We start from the raw sequence: 23,451 nt of genomic DNA, 5'->3' as shown, positions 1-23,451 counted from the left end.
CCTGCATCTTTTAAACCGAGCTGATTCGAAAAAAATGGTGAAGGAAAAAAGTGTTTCTTTTGACCTCAAGAATTCACTGTTGAAATATTTTTACGAGTCAAAGACTCGCTCTGCATAATATGACAACTTTGCTTGTATACTTCATTCAATTTTATTTTAGCAGTCGGTTGGCCATGGAAATTTGACACATTTCACTCTGTATAGTACGAAAATGTGGGGTTATGAAGCTTGTCAAAAAATTTTTGGGTTTTAAATCAACGCTATGTTGCCCGTTCTACGTAAAAGTTTCTGTTATTACGTATTTTATCACAATGTCGAATCTCTTCGGAAAATATGTGACGAACATAATTGAAGTTTATACAAACTGATTGAAGGCATACCAAATCCAGTTATTTGCATGGAAAATACAAGAGATCAGTATAATATCATAATATGCACTAGCTTGAGGAGAGTTAATGTTCGTTATCTTCTTTGGCTTACATCATTTGTAGATTTCAAAAATATTAACCCGAAGATGAAATGCATATGATGCAGTGGTTGGAAATGGGTATCTCTCGAAGGAATTAACAGATAATTACAAGAATGTTAAATTCTTCAACAAAAATCATCTTGCATGAATATAAGTAAAAGGAATTGAAGGAAGTTTCAAGTTAAGATGCAACTTCACCGTTGAACAAAAATTTAACATGAATAAACAAGTAACAGGGCAACTTGCGCGTATTTGTGGCTATTCATCTTAATACATTGATGTAATAATAATAATAATTAGGTATTTATTGGTACCTTAAGGCATTTACAATGTATAGGACAAGTCAAATGAAAATAGAAAAATCAATTTCCGGGAACTTCTTCTACGATGACATTAATCGAAAATCCTGTAGTAAACTTCGCATTAATTCACTCAAATATAAAATTCTCAAATGCCACCACATTTTTGGGTCTGCCAATAGAAGGAAATTCTTTGTCATCCTCTTCATTCATAGTCTTTCTGATTGTGGAAATATCCAGCTGAAATATAAGTCGTTTAGATTCAGATGAAACATTATATAAATTCTCTTACATTGAATATGTTCGCTACCGTCTGACATATTCTGGATTTTAGAATATCAGGGTATAACTATTTGAATGAGCGGACCTGAATTCTAAATAGCACTTCCTGAAACCCTGTCTCTTTTTTCAATCACTTTCGGCATTTTCGAATTTTCGTAATAAAAATTGATATTAGTTGTGGCAACGGCGTTATGACATTAACGACATTTCATGAGTGCCAACCTAACTTCGTTTTAGTTACAAAAATTTGAGAAAATTATTTCATGGCCAACCGACTGCTAAAATAAATTTGAATAAAGTATACATACCAGAATCGAATAAAACAAAATGACCTATATTCATATGAAGCAACTCGCTCAGAATAATTCAAGGGATTTTTCCCTCAGTGTCCGCATCAAATTATGAAACAGCCTGTTTGTAGTATGTCTCAAAGGTCGCCATTACTAAACTCGCGCAAAAACTTGTGGTGCCATCTGAAGTACGGAAAAAACGGCTAGTTTGTAGAGGAAACTTATGGAATAATAAACCAATGGCCGCGATTTGTAGCGTTGCTTCAACCTCTGCAATATTGATGGATGCGAACTTTGCAATTAATCGCTTCATTTATCGGTCGGTACCGGAGGAATTCCCATAACTAACTGGAAAATTGCAGCGCGAATGACAACATATTCCAGAGCGCTCCAACAGCCTGATAGTTAACTCGTCGATCGAAAAGAGTTAATATAAATAAACGGTATACAAAGCGGTATATATCTTTGCACCTTATAAGAGCTTTGAGCTCCGCATTCCTCCAAATGGTCATCGACCTAATGGTGATTTCACTACACATTTCAAGGAATCAAATAATTGGCCTACCGACGAATCCATCAATTGCAGAATGTTTCGTCGAGAAAACGCACGATCTATTGGGAGGATCACTCTCGATTTATCCTGTTTGATTTGATTGTGGTACGCGATAATAATCTACCAGAATTAAATATGAAAAATTGTATGATCGAAGGGTATAATTCTGAACAGAAAGGATCCTTGATTGAGGAGTCACATCTTCTGTCGATTTTATTTTAGGACCAATAAGGCTTGTCAGAGTTTCGAAATCCTCTGGTGGATATTCTAAAAAAATGCCTAAAGCTTGAGCCAATCTCAGAACTTATAGTCCATTCACTTTTATGAAATGAAAGCAGTCGATTAGAATGATTCTCTTAAGTTTCTGTTACTTGGCACGCATAAAATGTTAATTTCAAAAAAACGTTGCCGCAAAAAGTAACCGTAGATGGAAATTTGATACATATTCTGAAAGAACAACTTTTCTAATAATACATCTGAGAATTTCATCCATCTAGGTGCAACCGTTGGGTCTTGACGAATTTTCAACTGAACTCAGCTTTTTCAGGATTTTTCGAAGGTCAGAATTCGAGTCGTTTATCGATCAATAAAAGTAACCGTAGATGGAAATGTGATATATATTCTGAAAGAGCAACTCTTGTAGTAATAAATCTGAGAATTTCATCCATCTAGGTGCAACCGTTCGGTCTTGACGAAATTTTAACTGAACACAGCTTTTTCAGGATTTTTCGAAGGTCGGCTTTCTAGCCGTTTATCTCTCGATAAAAGTAACCGTAGATAGAAATGTGATACATATTCGGAAAGAGCAACTCTCCTTGTAATAAATCTGAAAATTTCATCCATCTCGGCGCAACCGTTCGGTCTTGATGAATTTTTAACTGAACCCAGCTTTTTCAGAATTTTTTGAATGTCAGATTTCGTATTGTCTATCTCCCAATTAAAGTAACCGTAGATGAAAATGTGATACATATTCTGAAAGAGCAACTTTTCTAGTAATACATCTAAGAATTTCATCTATCTAGGTGCAACCGTTGGGTCTTGACGAAATTTTAACTGAACCCAGCTTTTTCAGGATTTTCGGTCTTGACGAATTTTTAACTGAACCCATCTTTTTCAGGATTTTTCGAAGGTCAGCTTTCGAGTCGTTTATCTCTAACAAAATGTAACCGTAGATGGAAATGTGATACATATTCCGAAAAAGCAACTCGTTTAGTAATAAATAAATTTTTAACTGAACCCATCTTTTTCAGGATTTTTCGAAGGTCAGCTTTCGAGTCCTTTATCTCTCGATAAAAGTTACCGTGTATGGAAATGTGATACTTATTCTGAATGAGCAACTCTTCTAGTAATAAATCTGAGAATTTCATCTATCTAGGTGCAACCGTTGGGTCTTGACGAAATTTTAACTGAACCCAGCTTTTTCAGGATTTTCGGTCTTGACGAATTTTTAACTGAACCCATCTTTTTCAGGATTTTTCGAAGGTCAGCTTTCGAGTCGTTTATCTCTAAAAAAATGTAACCGTAGATGGAAATGTGATACATATTCCGAAAAAGCAACTCGTTTAGTAATAAATAAATTTTTAACTGAACCCATCTTTTTCAGGATTTTTCGAAGGTCAGCTTTCGAGTCCTTTATCTCTCGATAAAAGTTACCGTGTATGGAAATGTGATACTTATTCTGAATGAGCAACTCTTGTAGTAATAAATCTGAGAATTTCTTCCATCTCGGCGCAACCGTTCGGTCTTGACGAATTTTTAACTGAACCCATCTTTTTCAGGATTTTTCGAAGGTCAGATTTCGAGTCGTTTATCTCCCAATAAAAGTAACCGTAGATGAAATAGCAACTCTTCTACTAATAAATCTGAGAATTTCAAGAAAGAAATTTTTCAGGAAATGTGGACTCCGTTAAAAATGCACAAAGATGTGAGGTATTTCTGAATCAGAATTTCAGAATATGATATAAATATTGGGTATTTTTCTTTGAAATGGCAGGGCGGTACCGTATTTCACCACTTTCTAACCATCCTATAGAGTCAAAAATAATTTTAGATCATGCCCTAAGTAGCGTCGATTTCGCCAAAATTTGAATAATTCTACTATCCCAAACTTTCTAGAATTCCCAATAATGATTGCACAGGTCGAGCACTGTTGACTCACCCTGTATAGCCACTTTTTACAAACATTTGATGAATTGAAAAATAAATTGTTGTTATCAGCCAAAGCACTAATTTCAGGTTCTATCGATAACGCAATTTTCCCTTCTGAACTAAAGCTGTGGGTGAAGTAATTCCTGTTAACTTCTGTCTGAAGAGTTGAGTTATTCAATCTTATAGAGAGATAATGTAGGTACCAATCTGTCTATTTTTTATGGGGGGTTTTATAATGCCCTTATCTTTGGTTCCTACACAGGTAATATGAGATTTCCAAGACACGAAAAATGTTCAGATCTATCTACGGTTGCTTGAAATGGTCGTTTCTAGATTATGCGTCTCAATTTAAAAGAGCGGCTTAATCCTTGTATTTCCCAATCCATTAAATATCTGATAGAACCCGTCCTAGGACGTGTAGATGATAAGGCAATAAAAATTCCTACATTTCGATTGTGAAGGTTTTAAATTTCATCGCTTCTCGATGTACAAGAATGTTCCGCAACTTCTTTTGGGAAGGAAATAAGAGATTTGAATATTCAGTATGGAAGATTGCTCGTATTTACATACGAGTTGTAATATTCAAATGTATTATTTCACAATGATGTTGGTAATGATATTGTGATGTATTAGTCTTACCGGAATTTTTGGGTTGGTTTTCGACCCACTGAAAATTGTGTCACTGTGAAGGACTGGTCATGCAAGGATGAGGCAGCCCGACTAGTAAAGAGATAGTTGAAGATGACGTACAATAAGCTTTTTCACTTTTTATCACTATCACAGCGAACCTGAGCGTCCGCATCAAATTCAATGCTAAACAATAATTTCACATTGTACATAATTAATATTTCGCGAAATGGGCATAATTTGAGACGATTTTCAAAATCCTAGCAGTGCCTTTGGTTTGTTAGAGCATTATTATATACAGGATGGGCTTTTGAGAACGAAACAGATGAGATTACAGTTGAAATCAATTCATTTCGAAAAAATGCTCGCATACGTCGATTTTTCATGAAAGAATCGAACAGTATTTTGATGTCTGACAATCAACGACTATCATCGAAACCACAGAAGAAATTTGTAGAAATAAGATTGATTTTACACAGCATCCTTGACGGAAAGACCTGTGTTCTTCTGAATTCAAATGAGGTATCGACTAACGCATTTCCCCTATTTAAAATAAAAAAAAATCATATTCAATCTTCGTACTACTTTTTAGAAAAAGGCTCGAATAGGTTAATTTTTTTTAATTATGCTCTCCATGTATAGGTACTTAAAGTTCCTTTAATTGAAAAGCTTCCTTCGACGGTCGATTTGATAATCAAACATAAAGTAAAGCTTTAACCCTACTAAAAATTGCAATAAAGGCATCTTTAAGCTTAAAAGGACTTTAATTAATGATTATTAAACTGGCTGTAAAAGTTACGTTACCTATGATTTTAACGGGAGTTACTCATAATTCCGGAGTTAACACTTTCTAAATTTTCTTCATTGGTTCACTGCTCAATGTTAATTATTATGGAAAATGAGGTGCTCTTATCAGAAAGCTTTTGTTCAAAATATGTACCACTATCTTTTTTTAATTATATGTAGTTTCCAAAAAATGTACCAGAAATTCACTATAACACCCCCACCCCCCAATCCCCGAACTTTTATACGAAATCAAGTGAAAAAGATTCTGTCTTCAATCAATCCATCTTGAGTTCGAAAATTTTTGTATTATTTCAGTTTTTGATCCTTGACCTTAATAATGAAACTCTGAATATGTACAATTGTGTATACATATTGCCACTATGTAATTCTCAAAAAAATACTTTTACTGCTACTTCGAATCTCTTATTACTTATTACCGTATTCATAGAGACTTGTTTATGAACAAACAAACGAGTTTATGAATTGGTTAAGTGGATAGAATTTGTTCAGGTTGTAAAATTTCGTATACAATATGGTATACATGTACCAACTGAAGAAGAGTTCTCGTCATGGAAATCAGAACTTAATGAACCATTGTCTCTAAAAAGAAGAGCGGTCTACTCTATCAACCACATAATTCCAACGAAATTTTTTCCTTTTCCACAATTCATCATGGTCTGGTTGACAGACGCGGTATCGTTATTCTGACAATTTTCCAACGCTCAGGAATGTTTTCCTTGAGAGTACATCGAATCGAATTTTCTCGTATTGATTTTATCCGTTTGATCCGTGTGAATTTTTATTGTTGGTTGACAGCAGATGGCACTCAGTTCTCATGCATAATTAGCTCTGATTCACACGAGCTTTCCAATGGATTTCTTTCTTTGTTTCTTCGAATCCTTCGAGAAAGGTCTTATCGATTCATCCGACTGATACAGTGTTGATCCGACGACGTAATCGCGAAACTAATAATAATAAGGATCCTGGGAGATTTGCATGCTTGTCGACCTCTATTCATCACCTCTTCTTTCTTCTTTTATGTTATGAATGTAGGCAGGGCTTGCGAGTCATCTCCGGAATTGATGTTCATACATTTCGCACGTTCTCGATCTCCATGTTACATGTTTTATGCCCTGAATAACTGGGGATATACAGGGTGTCCGGAAATAAAACCGACTAATCTTAAGTGGTTATTGGGACTGTCAATATGGTTGCAAAATGCAATATACCGAAAAATGCAACAAAATTTGATCATATATTCTCGAGACAAAATTGGGACACCACTATTATTGATTTTTGTCCCTTCTTTAGGAGTAACAGCTCCTAAAAATAGTCTTTTCTTTTTATCCTAGAATCCGATCATACGAAAATTCTCTGTGTACCAAATTCAATATTTGGTGCACAGGAGTTTAATGATATGCAAAATCTCGCAGTGGGCTACAATGTCTTTGTAACCACTTTACATTAATCGCGTATTTGAATTCCTCGAAAACTGTTAAACCGTTTGAAAGCCCATTGAATACAACATCTTTCTTGTCTCTTGCAAATTTTTCATGAAATGCAAGATTTTTGGGAAAAAATTAAAAACATGATTCGCAAGTATACACGGTGAGTCTTTGAATCGTACAAATATTTTAACAGTAGATTCTTGAGGTTAAAAGAAGCATTTTTTCCTATACCATTTTTTCCTATTCGGCTCTGATAAAAAGATATGGCCATTTTAAGTATTCATAGGGAGCTATGCCACCCCTGGAGAAACAAAATTCCCTTTAGAATAACAGGCTAAATCTATGACACTACACGTCTGTCGATCTTTTAAATAAAGTTGTATTCAATCCAATTTTCCGAATATCACTGATATAAATTTTTTTTTAAACGAAGAATACTTTTATTTTACAAAACGTTCAAATATTTAGTAGATAGCGTCCAACTTAGTTTAAAGAGTTGGTTTCTTTGAATTTTTGTTATTTCCATGGTACGTAGTGGTCCTAATAAAAAAACTGGAAAGAGAAGACGTGGGTGATATCTTGTGTTCGAAAAAGATTAATCAAATAAATGAAAAACTATATTCCGAAATTCATATTCTTCGATAAAACCGTTTGCGAGATAGAACTAAAAATAACATTTTTTTTATAGATTTTCAATAGCGTGTATCTTTTAAACCGAGCCGATAAAGAAAAAATGGTAAAGGAAAAAGGACCTACTGGCAACAGAATCTGGGTCCAAATAGTGTTGCATTAATTTCAGGACACCCGCTATATGGTGATCGACTTTGAAAAGAAGAAAAAATATGAAAATCAATGAATTTTCTCGAAGAGTTGTTTAAATTATTACTTGAAAAACATTGTTTAAATTGAATTTTCCCATTAGGAAGTGTGTGTAAAGTTTTCATTTTATCATTATTATTATTTTATTGTGATAGCGAAACACGTGTCATGGTTAAACATTGGATTCTGAGATAAAAAGGAAAGACTTTTTTAGGGTGAAATTCAAGGCTGCAGCTCTGAAAGAGGGGTCCCACTGGCAAGATAATCTGGGACCAAATATTGTTGCATTAATTGAGCCTCTATATGATGATCGGGTTTGAAAAGAAGAAAAAATTTGAAAATCATTGAATTTTCTAGAAGATTTGTTTGAATTATTTCTTGAAAAATATAGTTTAAATTGAATTTTCCTATTAGAAAGTGGGTAAACTTTTCATTTCATCATTATTATTATTTTATTGTGATAGTGAAACACGTGTCATGGTTAAACATTAGATTCTGAGACTTTTTTAGGGTGAAATTCAGGGGGCTATGACTTCACAAGAATGAGCCTCCTGGCAAAAATCAAGATAGGGGTCTCCTAATTTTATCTCGAGATTTCATGACCGAATTTTGTTGCATTAATTTCGGGATATATTTACTAACGAATATGTGTGCACAATAATAATAATGACACCTGTGTATAAGGCTATGGCACATTGTTCCTCGTTGAATCCTGAGGATGTAGCCAGACCATTATGGACGAAAACAATGGATACAAAAACTGCCAATCAATGACCTTCCAAATTAGAAAATTAACGGAGAATTTACAGTTGTTTTCTCATATTGAAACTGTAGGTTGACTATTATCTTGATCCAAATAAAAAACCGTTCTAGTTTTTATGATTTTTCCCCATACAGGGTGAGTTTTTGATTCGTACAAATATTATAACAGTAGATTCTTGAGGCCAAAAGAAACACTGTTTTCCTCTACCATTTTTCCCGAGTCGCCTTGGTTTAAAAGATACAGGCTGTTGAAAAACCATATAAAATGTTATTTTTAGTTCTACCTCACAAACAGTTTTATCGAATGAAATGAATTTCGGAGTTTAGTTTTTCATTTATTTCATGAATCTTTTTCGAACACAAGTCTTCCAGTTTTCTCATTATATGGGACCATTACTTACCATAAACTTATCAAAAATTCAAAGAACCCAACTTTTGAAACTAAGTTGGACGCTATCTTATGAATATTTGAACGTTTTGCAAAATAAAAATATTCTTCATATTTTCTCGTATGATGCGACGTTTTCGAGTAAATTTATGTTCAAAAATCAAAAAGTATCTGAAAATTTTGAAAATTGAGTACTTGGACCGAATGCAACTCTTTTTGAATATTCCGCAGATTTGTATTGTCACAGATTAAGCTAGTTTTTCTGAAGGTAATCTTGTTTTTCCAGGAGTGGCACAACTCATTATGAAAACTTAAAATGGCTATATCTTTTTATCAGGGCCGAATCGGACAAAATGGTATAGAAAAGTTTCTTTTGACCGCAAGAATCTACTGTTAAATAATTTGTACGAGGCTGACCCTGTACACTTAATGCTTATAGGTTGAACTATATAATTTTGTGGAATAAGTTTTTCATAAGTAGGGTTGAGTAAGATGGCTTGGATTTGAGATCGAAAAACTCTGATATGCTGTGAATGATTTTGTATTTCCAAACTACTATACTTGTTGTTTTGAAGACTTAAGAATATAATTACTGAATAGTGAAAATCGGGATCGGGACAGTACCCCTCAGAATCAAATCCTGATTACTAATCCTCCTCAATAATCACCAAGTTTAACATTAACCACTCGGCATTTACTCCAGTGAAAGTTTTTCATAATATAATATGCACTTCTCAGATATCTTCACTTACCGTAACATTCTCGTCAAAATTATATTTATTCATCGCGATTGTCGTACCTATTTGTTCGATACACAACAGCTGTTATGCATAGAATGATGAAAGTACGAACGAGCTCTTGGAAATGCCTCGTTTTCTATTACTGCTTCGTGTTCATTGTTGACGGAGGTTAACCATAAAAAAAATCCAGATTTTGTTTCTGGTGGCTCCTCTCGAAGTAGGTTAAGAGTAGGTGCGGATTCTCATAAATATCCGGATAGGATTGAAAGTTTCCTTTTTATTACTCACAACTGAGTCAGCTTTGCACACATTGAGACAGGATATGTTCGTTAATTTTTAATCACTTCTAGAAGTTCTATCGATCCATCGTTCAGTAGGTTTTGGAATGTTGAGAGATATGTTTTGGCATGTGCCTATACCGAACCATTTTCTTGTTATCTTTCAGATTCACCACAAACTGTCAAATTCTGTAAAATATTTGGTTTGAGTGTGAAAACCGACTGATGTTTTTTTAGAGGTTCGAAAGGGTTTTGTTATTAATTCTCACTTTTTCCACTTTCGTAGTCATACTACTTATTGGGTTAGCACGGTTTATATCTTCTTGTTAATAAGTCGTGAACACTCGCTTTATACCAAATTTCCAAACAAATACAGTTTACAGTGGGTTGGTAAATCTCTAAAAGGGATCTCTTTAAAACGCAAATCAAACAATGTATCGAAAAATAAACTGCTCCACAAGAGTTAGGGATATCGTATTCAATCGTTTTTAAAAGTATGTAATCTTCGAGAAAATCGCTGTAAAATCATTTAAAACTCAATCACAACTCGAATCGATCCAATAAAAATCAGCATGAGACATTATTTCGTCAATCTGATCGCCTTTTTTCTGAAGTTTGGTTCTTTGCATATGCTACATGAATGTTTTCAAATTTTCAAATGAAGTCGGTTTATCAACGGCTTCGATTTGAAACGAGTTTTCTGAAAATGCCAGGACGTAAATTAACAAACGCTGTGGCTAATAGGGCTATCGGAATGCTACAGGGTGGCCTAACTCAGGTTGTTGTAGCGGAAAGGCTCCAAGTCAGCCAAAGTGTGATATCTCGACTTTGGAATAGGTTCAGGGAGACAGGTTCCGTGTTGGAAAGACCAAGGCTTGGTGGGCGACGAAAAACAACACCTGCTCATCACCGTTTCGGCGAGAAGAAACCCTACATCTAGAATACTACGAAATACTCTTCAAAATGCATATGGGGTCCAAGTTTCCATCGAAACCATCAGATGACGTTTAAGAGAGGTGAATCTAGGTTCTGGACGTCCATTAAGAGGAGTTCCATTAACACGTGACCATAAGCGTCAAAGACTGGAATGGGCAAGGCAACATATCAATTGGAACGATCAATGGCGTAGTGTCCTTTTCACTGATGATTCCAGATATGGACGATTTTCAGATTCTCGAAGAATAAGGGTATGGACAATCCCACGCATACCTCGTAATCGTCGCCATGTCCAAGAAGTCCATCCAATCCGAGGGGGTAGTGTTATGGTATGGCCGGGATATGTTTCAACGGGCGCACAGATCTACACTTTTGTCCTGGGAATATGACCGCCTTACACTATAGGAAGCATGTCATTGACAATGTTGTGCCAAATTTTCACGCTGCTATTGGTGAAACTTTTCAATTTCTAGACGATAACGCTAGACCGCACCATGCAGCCATAGTTGAGAATGCGAGCTTGGTATTCCACATTTAGCAATACCACCGCCATCACCAGATTTGAATTGTATAGAACATGTTTGGGATAAGCTCCAAAGAAGATTAGATAATCATCAACCTACTCCAGAATCCTTAAAGGATCTGAGAGAGCTTCTGTCCCGTTTATGGAATTCTCTGGGAATAAAATTTCGTTATTTTACTCGATTTTTCTTAACCACCCTGTATACGCTGCAGACCTACAGGCTAAAATTAATTTGCAACAAAAATCTTATTTTAACTATATTTTTTTTGCATTTTAAATCAATATCCCTAACTCATGTGGAGCAGTTTATATGCATTTTCCACTAACGTCATTGATGGAAGATTAATGTCCGCTCAATAATGATAATCGATTTTTTTTTCAGTTTTGAACGTTGCGGCTGGAAAAGCCCCAATGCAGACAAGCACAGAAGGGGGAGGCATACCGCAGAAAGCCATCGATGGTAGCACAAGTGGTTTCTTCAATGCTGAAACGTGTACCTTGACGAAACCAGAAAAAACACCTTGGTGGTACGTCAATCTTTTGGAACCCTACATGGTGCAACTTGTTAGATTGGATTTCGGGAAAGAATGTTGTGGTGAGTGCGATTCACTTATAAGTCTTATAACTGATGTTTCAAGATCATTTCCAAAAAGTCCAATTATCTATTCAAACCATAAACTTAATAATATATGTATTATTAGATCTATGATTCAAACCAAGACTCAAACCAAAGAGTGTTACTCTTTGCTCAAACATCTCAGTTGATATGTCAATATGTAGTTGACACATTTCACACTTCTAGATTGCTGAATAATTTTAACAGTTTATTGTGTTCATTTCAGTACATATCCCCAAATTTATCAAAAAAACATCAAATTGTTAACAAACACACTTCGATAAAATTCCCGATCGATTTCATAAGAAATTTATGATCTGATGCTGATGGAAAGCTTATTTTATTTTTTACTATTATAGCCATATTCCGATTATTTCATATTTGTACAGTATTCACTATTTTGTAGAATAATGCTCGAATAGTCTTTTTAATTACCCAACTTTTTATACGGGGTGTCACTTTGAAAAACTTGCCAGGCAAATTATGTCAATTATTGATTCTGTTGTTCACGTACGTTCTCACGTATCAAAATACGAACAAGCTACCTAACCACATCGCGGAATTTGTAGTATTTTTGTCATTATTTCCAGTCTTCCAATTTATTTGATCAAAGTAGATATGGGTTTTCTTTGGTCGGAGGTGTTCAGATATAGGTATACCTACCTAATTACTTATATAGCGAATATTACGAAACATTTTTCATTATACCTGCAAGAAAGAAAAAAATTTGGACACTCATCTAAATATTATGTTGTCTTCATAACTTTGCTCCAATTGTCTACAGAGGTCTCGAATCTACTTTCTCGTCTCCGAAAAAAAAACTGGAACAGAGGATTTCTAGGGTAGTACTAATGATTCTCTTAATCTTCTACCGGTTAATGATCCACTAAAACACTCAAAGGTATATAATGCAGGTAATAAATTTACAGACCGTGGTATTATGAGCTATATAAGTGTTTACTACCATTCTGAATAGAATCGTAAAGTGATATTGTGAAGGATTATTTGGGATATTGATAACTAATGGATCTAAAGAGGGTCTGCAGGTTTTATAGAAACTTATTTCTTGTATGCCTCAACAGAATCAACTTTTAGAATTGTTATTTTACTTATTTGGGTAAAAACCGATGTAAGTTTGAAATTTTTTAGTCATTTTTGAACTGTTTTCTTCTGCTTCCAACTGAAAAAATCATAAGAAAAATTGAATTTTCTTTTTTTTTATCTGAACTGAGTTATGGTCGACATATGTTTGACCTTCGATCGGAAAAAGTTTCTTCTCTCAATTTCACTCACCTCAATGTCCCAATTGTTGTATGACGGATGAAAGTATTTTTTAATCGTTTTTGAGAATCTACAGGGTAAGTCTTTGACTTTTGCATAAATTTTTACGGTAGATTCTTGAGGTCAAAATATATAGTCATTTTAACTTCTGATAATGAACTTTGTCACCCTTGGAAAAATATAATTCGCTTTAGAATAATAAGCTAAATCTATAACATTACACATCTGTGGATCTTTTGAACAGTGTTGCAGTCATCCAAAATATCCAATTTTTCGAATTTCACATATAACTGAAAATTACATTTATTATGTATTTTCAACAGCCTGTATTTTTCCAACCAAGCCGAATTAGAAAAAATTGTAAAAGGAAAAAGTGTTTCTTTTGACCCCTGCAATCTTCTGTTAAAATATATACACAGGTCAAAACCTCACGCAGTATATAATGTTCATGATGAAAATTTTCAGTTGTAGGTGATTTTGTTTGCATAATTTATTTCAAAATGTCTTGATTAGAAATAATTGAACTGAACCTTTTTTCGAAAGACTGCAATTTCAAGAGAAACCTTGTGGAGATATTTATCTATTTTGAAATTGGACTTTTGTGCACATGTATTGATGGTTACGATTTTTTTTATGAATCAATAAAATTGCAGGACCATTTCCTGCAAGAAAAGGTGAGTTTGGTATATTCGCCAAATCGCCACTCTGGTTTATTTGGGCTGTTCATTTTACTGCCTCATTTTTTGTCATTCCCATCTCAATCGTACCTCTGGGTTTCATCGAAGATGCTGTAATTAATCCAGTGAGAAATTTCACACCTGATCATTGATTATAGAAAGTCAAAGCCGCGAATATTCGAATGGAAAGTAAAAAATACCTGCTCTTACTTAACTTAAGTCGATTAGCCATAAAATCACAATAAAACTATCATCGAATCAACAAAGCATATTAGAGTGATTACTGTTCCATGACCGTGTTGATGATTTCTCTCTTCGATATTTCTGCGTGCGTAAATGGTAAATAGTTTATAATGCCTTCGATTATACCCATGTCCATAGTTTATACCCTCTCAAGCTGCGAATGTCACTTCCTATATCCCCAAATCCATCACACAAACGATATAAATTCGTATTTCGTAGAGCACCATTGAAATATTAGGGGGTGTCAAATTTACATATTATACTCTATTCACTTTTATTTTAGCAGTCGGTTGGCCATGGAAATTTGACACATTTCACTTTGTATAGTACGAAAATGTGGGATTATGACGCTTGTCAAAACTTTTTTGGGTTTTAAATCAACGCTATGTTGCCCGTTCTACGTAAAAGTTTCTGATATTACGTATTTTATCATCATGTCGAATCTCTTCGGAAAAAATGTGACGAACATAATTGAAGTTTATACAAACTGATTGAAGGCAGTTATTTGCATGGAAAATACAAGAGATCAGTATAATATCATAATATGCACTAGCTTGAGGAGAGTTAATGTTCGTTATCTTCTTTGGCTAAAGTTTGAATAGGTTACATCAGTTGTAGATTTCAAAAATATTAACCCGAAGATGAAATGCATATGATGCAGTGGTTGGGAATGGGTATCTCCCGAAGTAATTAACAGATAATTACAAGAATGTTAAATTCTTCAACAAAAATCATCTTGCATCAATATGAGTAAAAGGAATTAAAGGAAGTTTCAAGTCAAGATGAACTTCACCTCTGAACAAAAATTTCACATGAATAAACAATTAACAGGAAAACTGGCGCGTATTTGTGGCTATAGGTTTTTATTGGTGCCTTAAGACATTTACAATGTATAGGACAAGTCAAATGAAAACTAGAATAATCAGTTTTCGGGAACTTATTCTACGATGACATTCATCGAAAATCCTGTAGTAAACTTTTCGCATTAATTCACTCAAACATTTTCTGATCTTTCTGATTGTGGAAATATTCAGCTGAAATATAAGTCGTTTAGATTCAGATGAAACATTATATAAATTATCTTACCTTGAATATGTTCGGTACCGTCTGACGTATTGTGGATTTTAGAAAATCAGGGTATAAATATTCGAATGAGCGGACCTGAATTCTAAATAGCACTTCCTGAAACTTTGTCTCTTTTTTCAATCCCTTTCGACATTTTCGTAATAAAAATTGATATTAGTTGTGGCAACGGCGTTATGACATTAGAGACATTTCATGAGTGCCAACCTTACTCCGTTCTAGTTACAAAAATCAACTAACTAAAAATTATTTCATGGCCAAACGACTGCTAAAATAAATCTGAATGGAGTATATGTTTCTTTTTTTACAGAAAGGAAATATTTTAGTGTTAAATATCTAATGACTGATGAAAAAGAGCCAAATGAATAAACGCATATAATTATAAATATGCAATACACTATTTATTATACTCAGTGCACTTCCACAATCGTCATCGCTAATATCAAACCTAATTTCTTCAGTAAATTATCTACTTTCACCCTGCAGAATTTTAGTGATCCATATAATTTGTGGCAAATTGGATTTGTATGAGAATTATTTGATACGGTTCCAATTATTGTCATTATAGGAAAATATTTATGTATTTTATATCCGGATTTCTCGATAATCTACAAGGAAAACCGAGCAATTTTAGTTATTGTGTTTAATACTTGCCTCTCGAAATTGCTGTATGAAATGGATATTTCACAATGAATCTTTCAAATGTTTGTGCGAAAATTTCCACTTAACGAATATTCATCTGACTGTTGAATTTTTGTTGTAATTTTTTTTGCTTTTTCCACTCCTCTTAGAATAATTATATCTGACCAGAACTTGGGATCATGGTTTAGGTATTGATTTTCTGAGAATAAGTAGGTTCTAATCAAAATTCAGTACCTACTCTTGGCTATTCAAGAACTCTTCAACGGTAACGTCCATCATAACCCACCTCCTTAATTATACACAGTTCCCTGTCAGTTCACCAAGATGAATAACAGGGAATCAATAGCAACAGTTATACACGTATTGATTCCATAGCATACTCGATACCGTGAAATAAAAACCCTAATCGTTCTACTTAGCTGATTATCCAATCAATTTGAAACTATTGTATTCGAGAAAATTACGAAAATTGAGGGACATATGTTGGATCTTCCGAACATGAGAAAAATCAGGATTAACGGATGCTTAGGAGCGTGCAGTGTGGAATACAATGGCTGTGTCTATTCGAGTGACATTGGTAATTAATCATGACAGTAATTGGCGTATTCAAGAATTGTGCATTAGGATTTCGTCGTTAGAATTAATTGTTATTAGCATAAGGCTCTTACGATGTGGACTATGCTTCAGCTTCAATTGTAGTTTTTTCAATGGTTAGGTTGGAAGAATTACTTGAAAAGTACATACATAGGTACTAGGTTCCTTAAATACATATTTCAAATGAGAAAACCTAATAAATTTTGGTATAAATGTTTCTCAGGCTTAGGTCAAAATCGAAGATTTACCTAAGAAAAATCAATAATGAATTGGAGATTCAAAGTCTAGACAACTGACAACTGAAGATAAAAGATAATTAGTATTTTTTACCGATGTTTATTTTCTTAATTTAATTGAACAAATTGGAAACATAATTACATATACCAAATTTGAATGCAGATAAATATGCTCTGAATTTGAATATTTCTTCTATTCAAATACTTTCTTAAGTTATATTTATATATTCCAGCTCTGTGATTTGAACAACAGAAAATATTGAATATCTTTTGTGACCAAATGTTGACCAAATGCTTCGTGTGGACTTTCGAGGCCTACTGGGATGTCAATCATTCTTGAATGAACTATGCCTAGATTATCTCATATTTACTATTAAATTTTTTTTCATAAAACTCTTCATTGTATTTAAAAAAGAACAAGTACAATCAACTAAACATACTCTGGTGGTCTGGTATCCGATGAAATAAACATTCTGAAGCGAATATTTCTGAAATAAATTGATGTAAAGTCAGTGATCCATATTAATTGTTGAGCAGTGTAATTGAAATTTGGAATATTCCAACTATTACTGATTGTACTGTACTAGTACATGAATTCCATGAAGAACTGGATACAAAAAGGAAAATCCCTATTTTTATTATTTTTGTTTTCATTTAATATGATACAGGGTGGACAAAATTGGTGATACCTGAACTACAACTTATTCAACCCAACGAGAAAGAGGAAAATGCATGGCAAATTACTGTCGTCATTCTTCGAGAAACTAATAATGCCATCAACTGCATTCTTCTATCTTCTTTTGTTTTCGAGTTATGGGCCAAAATTAAAATTTCAACTTTGGTCATTAGCTCCATTTCTGTTTGTACTAGGAAATAAAAACATTATGGAAACACTTCTTGATAGCAATCCAGTGGCATACTATGATTTTTTTCAAGAGGTTTATCCGCTGAGCTATTACATAACGTTGTGTTTTTTCGTATGAAAACAGAGTAGTTGAAAATGACTTAGAAAGAATCGCCATTTTTTTTCCGTTTCAGAAATATATCAAGCATCACTCTGAGTCTTTCTAAGTCATTTTAAACTACTGTTTTCATAAGAAAAAATGACGACCATAATGTGCCATGCATTTTCCTCTATCTCGTTGGGTTAAAAAGTTGTACTTCAGGTAACCCCAATTTTGCCCACCCTGTACAGTAACTACATATTTATGTAGTTTTATTAATATTAAGTGAAGTCGTTGACCTTTGAGACATGTCCCAAGAAAGTTATTTTCTTCTTCTTCTGTGCAGAATTTCTGTTTTCAAGCCAGTTCATGCTTCTCGCTGCATGCATTCTCAATCTCTAGATTTTAGATATTTACAGCGAATTTAAGCCATTTTACCCATACTATTCAAAATTGGTTTCTGTGATGAAAATGAATTGAAAGAATGGTTTGCTCCATTTCGAAAGATCATAATTCACTTTTTATAGGCAATTTTTCATTCTATTGCTTCCTGAGTGCAATGTGATGCAATTTGCAATAAAAATATTTGCATGTACGTATATGACTGTCACTGTTAGATATATCTCTCCCTCACACCTTCCTTCACATAAAATTCATAATTTTATATATTTCGATAATCACTCAACTTAACCTTAGATTAACAGATAGGCAGCAATTGTGCCATTGTTTTACATTTTGACGGATCTTTCCTCATTTGTTCGCAATTTCCTGTAATTCCATAATGTATAAAATTGGCATAATTAGAAAGTAATTCTTCATAACGCAATATATAACTTTGACTTCGACTGCTAACACATCTTTCTTTCCTCAGAAATTCTCAACTGTAAAATTCATAGGTGTTTCAAGGCTAGATTTTTAAAAGTTATACAGGGTGTCCCGGAAAGAATACGACAAACGGATACCATGAATTATGGTCATCAGGCTGGACTCGTATCAAGCGGTTTTAATCGCCAGCGAGCCTTCGTTTGGGATATACAGGGTGATGTTCATCTTATGAGTGAAATTTCACAGTTCAATAACTCTTGAACTAAGCGATCGAATGATTTCAAATTTTGAAGTTTTGTCACTCTTTACTATCGCCTTTCTTCAATATTTCTGAAATCGAATAAATCAGATCGGTACTGAGAAATTTTTTGAATTTTATTATTTTCGTGAATATTGGATCAGCCTGTACATGGACATTATGTTTTTTTTTCCATTTTAGTAACCACAAAGAATTAATTCAAAATAAAAATTCAAAATCTCTGCTTGGCACCGTCATACAGCGTGATCATTAAACATTGCCCTCCATGAATCTTGAAATTATAGGTAAAATTATTTCAAATTCTCCAGTTTTATCACCTTTTACGACTGCCTTCCTTGAAATATTTATCAAATTATAAAAACAGAAACGGACTAGTAAAAGTTCAGACTGAATGATGATTTTTATGACTGAAAATGAATACTAGTGTTTAAGAAGAGAGTTCAGATTAGGATATCAAATCATAAAAATGTTTTCATAAATGAAACTAATTTATTTGAGAAAACTTCCAATCAACATACTATACATGCTACATGTAATTAATTCGAATTTGGACTGCGTCTAATCAATAAATGATACACTTAAAATTTTCTTTGTAAATTTCCATATTATATCCACGAAAACGTAGATCCATTATCAAAACAGAAATTCATCAAAATCCTCATTTTTTTAAAAGGCAACTCATATTTTTTTTCTGTTCATTATTTAAAACAACTAAAAGCGAACAAAAAATGCTTAAATAATGAACAGAAAAAATATAGGATGCCATTTAAAGAAATTAAGATTTTCATGAATTTCTGTTTTGATATAATGAATGGATCTACGTTTTCGTGGACCCTGTATATAAAATGGTTATTTACAAAGAAAATTTTTAGTGTATCATTTATTGACTAGCCACAGTCCAAATTTGAATCAATTACATAGAACAGGGACGCAGCTATAGTCCCTGTCAAAATATTAATAAAAATTAAAATTTCTCGAAAACCGTTAAGAATTCAGACATAGTCTCATCAAACTTACATTAAAATTCAACAGGGAATTCAAAAATGTAAAAAATATAGGGTGTACCATTTAAAATAACGAAGTTGATAGCTGTGCGGAAGAAACGAAACACTTTGTATAGTTCAAAATAATTTTAAGAGATGCCCTACTTAAAAAGAGGAAAGTTTTATTTGAAACAATTTTTTGTCAAGTTAATAGAATTAGAGTAAACGACCGCTGACACCCTGAAGGTACCGAAGATATGAATTCTAGGACAAAAAAACATTTTTCTTATATAGTTGCGTAATGTCATACTCTGAATTATTAATATTCTCCCTTTGTTTTTCAGGAGGAAACAACCCCGCAACCATCGTGATTCGCGTTGGCAACAACCGTCCAGATCTAGGCACCAACCCCATATGCAACCGTTTCACGGGCTTCCTAGAAGTGGGACAACCCCTATTCCTGCCGTGCAACCCCCCCATGCCGGGCGCCTTCGTCAGCGTCCACCTGGAAACGCCGACCACCAGCCAACTATCAATTTGCGAGGCCTTCGTCTACACCGACCAAGCCCTCCCGATCGAAAGGTGCCCCCAGTTCAGGGACCAGCCTCCCGGTAGCACAGCCACCTACAACGGAAAATGTTACATCTTCTACAACCGGCAGCCACTGAAGTTCCGCGAGGCCCTGAATTTCTGCAAGTCCCGTGGGGGCACGTTGGTGGATGAGAGCAATCCTGCTTTGCAGGGCTTCATCAGCTGGGAGCTGTGGAGGAGGCACAGGAGTGACGCCAGCGGGCAGTACTGGATGGGGGCGGTGAGGAACAAGAAATTGGGTAGTTGGCAGTGGCTGAAAGGGGACGATGTCACTGTGTCGTTCTGGAATACGCCAATAGAGAATGGGGACTGCGCTCGGTATGACGGTACCAAGGGGTGGCTGTGGTCAGATACGGACTGTAACATGCATTTGAACTACATCTGCCAGCACCGTGAGTATAATCGTCATTTTTCAGATGTTTTTCGTCACCAAAAAAGGGGTTGCTCAAAAATCTCCATTTCTTTGTGTGAGATATAACATTCTCAGATTCAAGTGGTGATTACTGGTCAAAAAATAGTTCAAATACAGCTCAACAAGTTGGTACCTGAAAAGCAATTTTTAATTTTTCACTTTATGAACCAGAAAACAAATGAAATAGAATAGACCTGGGAACATAGATACAAGGAATGGAAAATAAACATTTGTTATTGTCTAAAGACTGTAGTGAGATAGTTGCTTAGTGTCGCCAATCATAATTGAGATAGTTGAATCTGACACCATTGTCACGTCAATTTTCCATACGAAAAGGTAGGAACTATACAAATTTATTTCACGCCAATGCCTTAGTGTCGCTCTAGACGGAGAAGCATCGAATGTTTGTACCACAACAAATACATTCATAGCACGTCAATGCCCATTCCATGTACATATTTATGTTCCAAGGAATAGACATGCAAGTGTAAGGGAAGAAAAAGTCACATCCAAAATTAGTTTCGCAAGCATATTTTCTCCTTATTCATTGAAAATAAATTTTTGATAGCTTGAGTTATTTCGATCAAATAAGGTCTCTTGAAATTTCTTGCTAGAAGTAACGGTTTCTGAGAGAAAAAGTTTTTGAACAGGAATGTAGCGTTATTACGCATACAGGGTGTCTGTAAACAAATGAGAAGGACTTAGGGAGATGATTCCTCGATGAAAATAAGGCGGGGTAGTTCCTATAATTTTTTTTTCGAAATCGACCTCCCTTTCAAGATACAGCCTTTGGAAGGCGATGGCAGATGAGTTGACAGTTTTTAATTTTTTTACGGGTTCTAAAAAACACTGAGTCATAAAGCTATACATAATAGAAGCAATAAGTAGATGTTACTCACACAATTTTTCAGATCTCATAACTTTATTATTAGGGGTTGAAAATAACAACGGAGGTCTATGAGGCAAATAATTGATGCATGTATTTTAGCGTTCCATTCCATGGAACACTTATACGATGAAACGGAAAGAACAGTGATCAGAACTGCTTTTTTCTCTAGAATTGAATGGGAAACCCTAAGAGAATTTTATTTTTCGAAAATCTATTCCATGAAAACAGTTCTTGAAAAAAAATCATAAGGGGTTGTTATTTTCAACCCCTAATAATAAAGTTATGAGATCTAAAAGAAATGTGTGAGTAACACCTACTTAGTGCTTCATATTATGTACAGGGAGGGCAAAATTCGTTATCTACTGAGAGGATCTCGAGAACTATACCAGCTAGAAGAAAACGGATGACACATTTCCTATTACATTTTCAGAGAAACAAAGAATGGTGAAAACCACAGCCTCCTACTTACAATACTTCTTTTTTGAGTTTGACAATTTCGTTAAGTTCTCATAATTTTTTTGTCTTTGAAGTTACAAATCTGAAACTTGAACCTTCTACAGGCACTTTTTTACGTAGAATCCACCGATGAGCCCAAAATATTTTTTCATTTCGAATCATTAGGTGAACTTTCATTTTTTTAAATGCAAACTTTTATTGAATTTGATATTTTTGAATTGGAAAGAAATCTTTTGTCAGTAGATTCTACGTATAAGACGCCTAAGAAGGTTCAAGTTTCAGAGCTGTAACGTCAAAGACAAAAAAGTTATGAGAACTTTTCGGAATCGTCAAAATCTCAATTTTTGATTATAACTCGAAATCTGAAAATGATAAACCGATTCTGTTTTCAGATTTGGAATAGTAAGGAAAAAAGAGCTAGAGAATGTGTCATCCGTTTTCTTCTAGCTGCTATAGTTCTCGAGATCCCCTCAGTAGATATTATGACAATTATGCCCAGCCTGTATAGTACCCGTAAAAAAAATTGAAAATTGTCAATTCGTCATCGCCCTCCAAAGGCTGTATCTTGGGAGGGAGGTCGATTTCGAAAACATTTATAGAAACTACCCCTGCTTATTTTCATCGAGGAATCATCTCCCTGAGTCCTTCGAATTTGTTTACAGACATCCTGTATATATAGTCGGATGTCATGCTTACATTAAAAGGGAACACCACTAATATTGCTTGTATCGCCTTCTTTCATAATATGTATGCTCACTATCATTTGTGTAAGAATTTTAGTATGAAAATTGCTTTTCTGGTGCCATTTTTAGGGGCTCTATCTAAACAGGGCCTACTCAAGAAAAAATTCATACAGTTTGTCAATTTGAAAATGTACGACCCTTATTATCTCGATCCCAAAACTAAATCAGAAAAAATGCCACAAGAGCTAAACTTTGGTTCGTAGGGAGAAATTTTATACGGTTAGTTCCAATCAATATTAATCAACCTGTGAGCATGATGACAGCAAACCCTAAAATCTTAAATGGGGCAAAAAAAAGAGTAGAATAGTTACTATAGTGAGAGTAGCAATTAAACATGAAAATAATGAACAACCTACCACTATAGAAAAAAAATGTTGTCCATTATTTATTTGTAGACGAAAATATAACCCATTTTCAAATTCGGTCCTTACGTTTTGGAAACTTCAACTTGAATTTCTAGGCATGATGTGTGTATTCCTACTATCAATACCTCTACATCTCGGGGCTGTGTTTTATACACAACCGAAGGGGAAAAATCTAAAGGTGTCAAGTCTGGAGAGTGTGGTGGCCTTTCAATTGGCCCTCATCTACCATTTCTCTTGGAAAGCATCAATGAGCCCTTGCCTCAT

The 23,451-nt window shown here is 34.4% G+C and overlaps 1 protein-coding gene across 1 annotated transcript in view; it reads left to right on the top strand.

Annotated features, from left to right (window-relative positions):
- LOC123322385 overlaps positions 1–23,451 on the top strand; it is a 66,944-nt gene that overhangs the window by 29,899 nt on the left and 13,594 nt on the right. Inside the window, exons 3-4 of the mRNA XM_044910331.1 lie at positions 11,731–11,943; positions 20,076–20,714. Coding sequence (XP_044766266.1) covers positions 11,731–11,943; positions 20,076–20,714 — 852 coding nt within the window. The remainder of the gene's footprint in view (positions 1–11,730; positions 11,944–20,075; positions 20,715–23,451) is intronic.

The sequence above is a fragment of the Coccinella septempunctata genome, chromosome 1 (genome assembly GCF_907165205.1).
Source record: "Coccinella septempunctata chromosome 1, icCocSept1.1, whole genome shotgun sequence".
Taxonomy (NCBI): Eukaryota; Metazoa; Arthropoda; class Insecta; order Coleoptera; family Coccinellidae; genus Coccinella; species Coccinella septempunctata.
The sequence above is the reverse complement of the archived record's forward strand: the minus strand, read 5'-3'. Positions and strand labels throughout refer to the sequence as shown.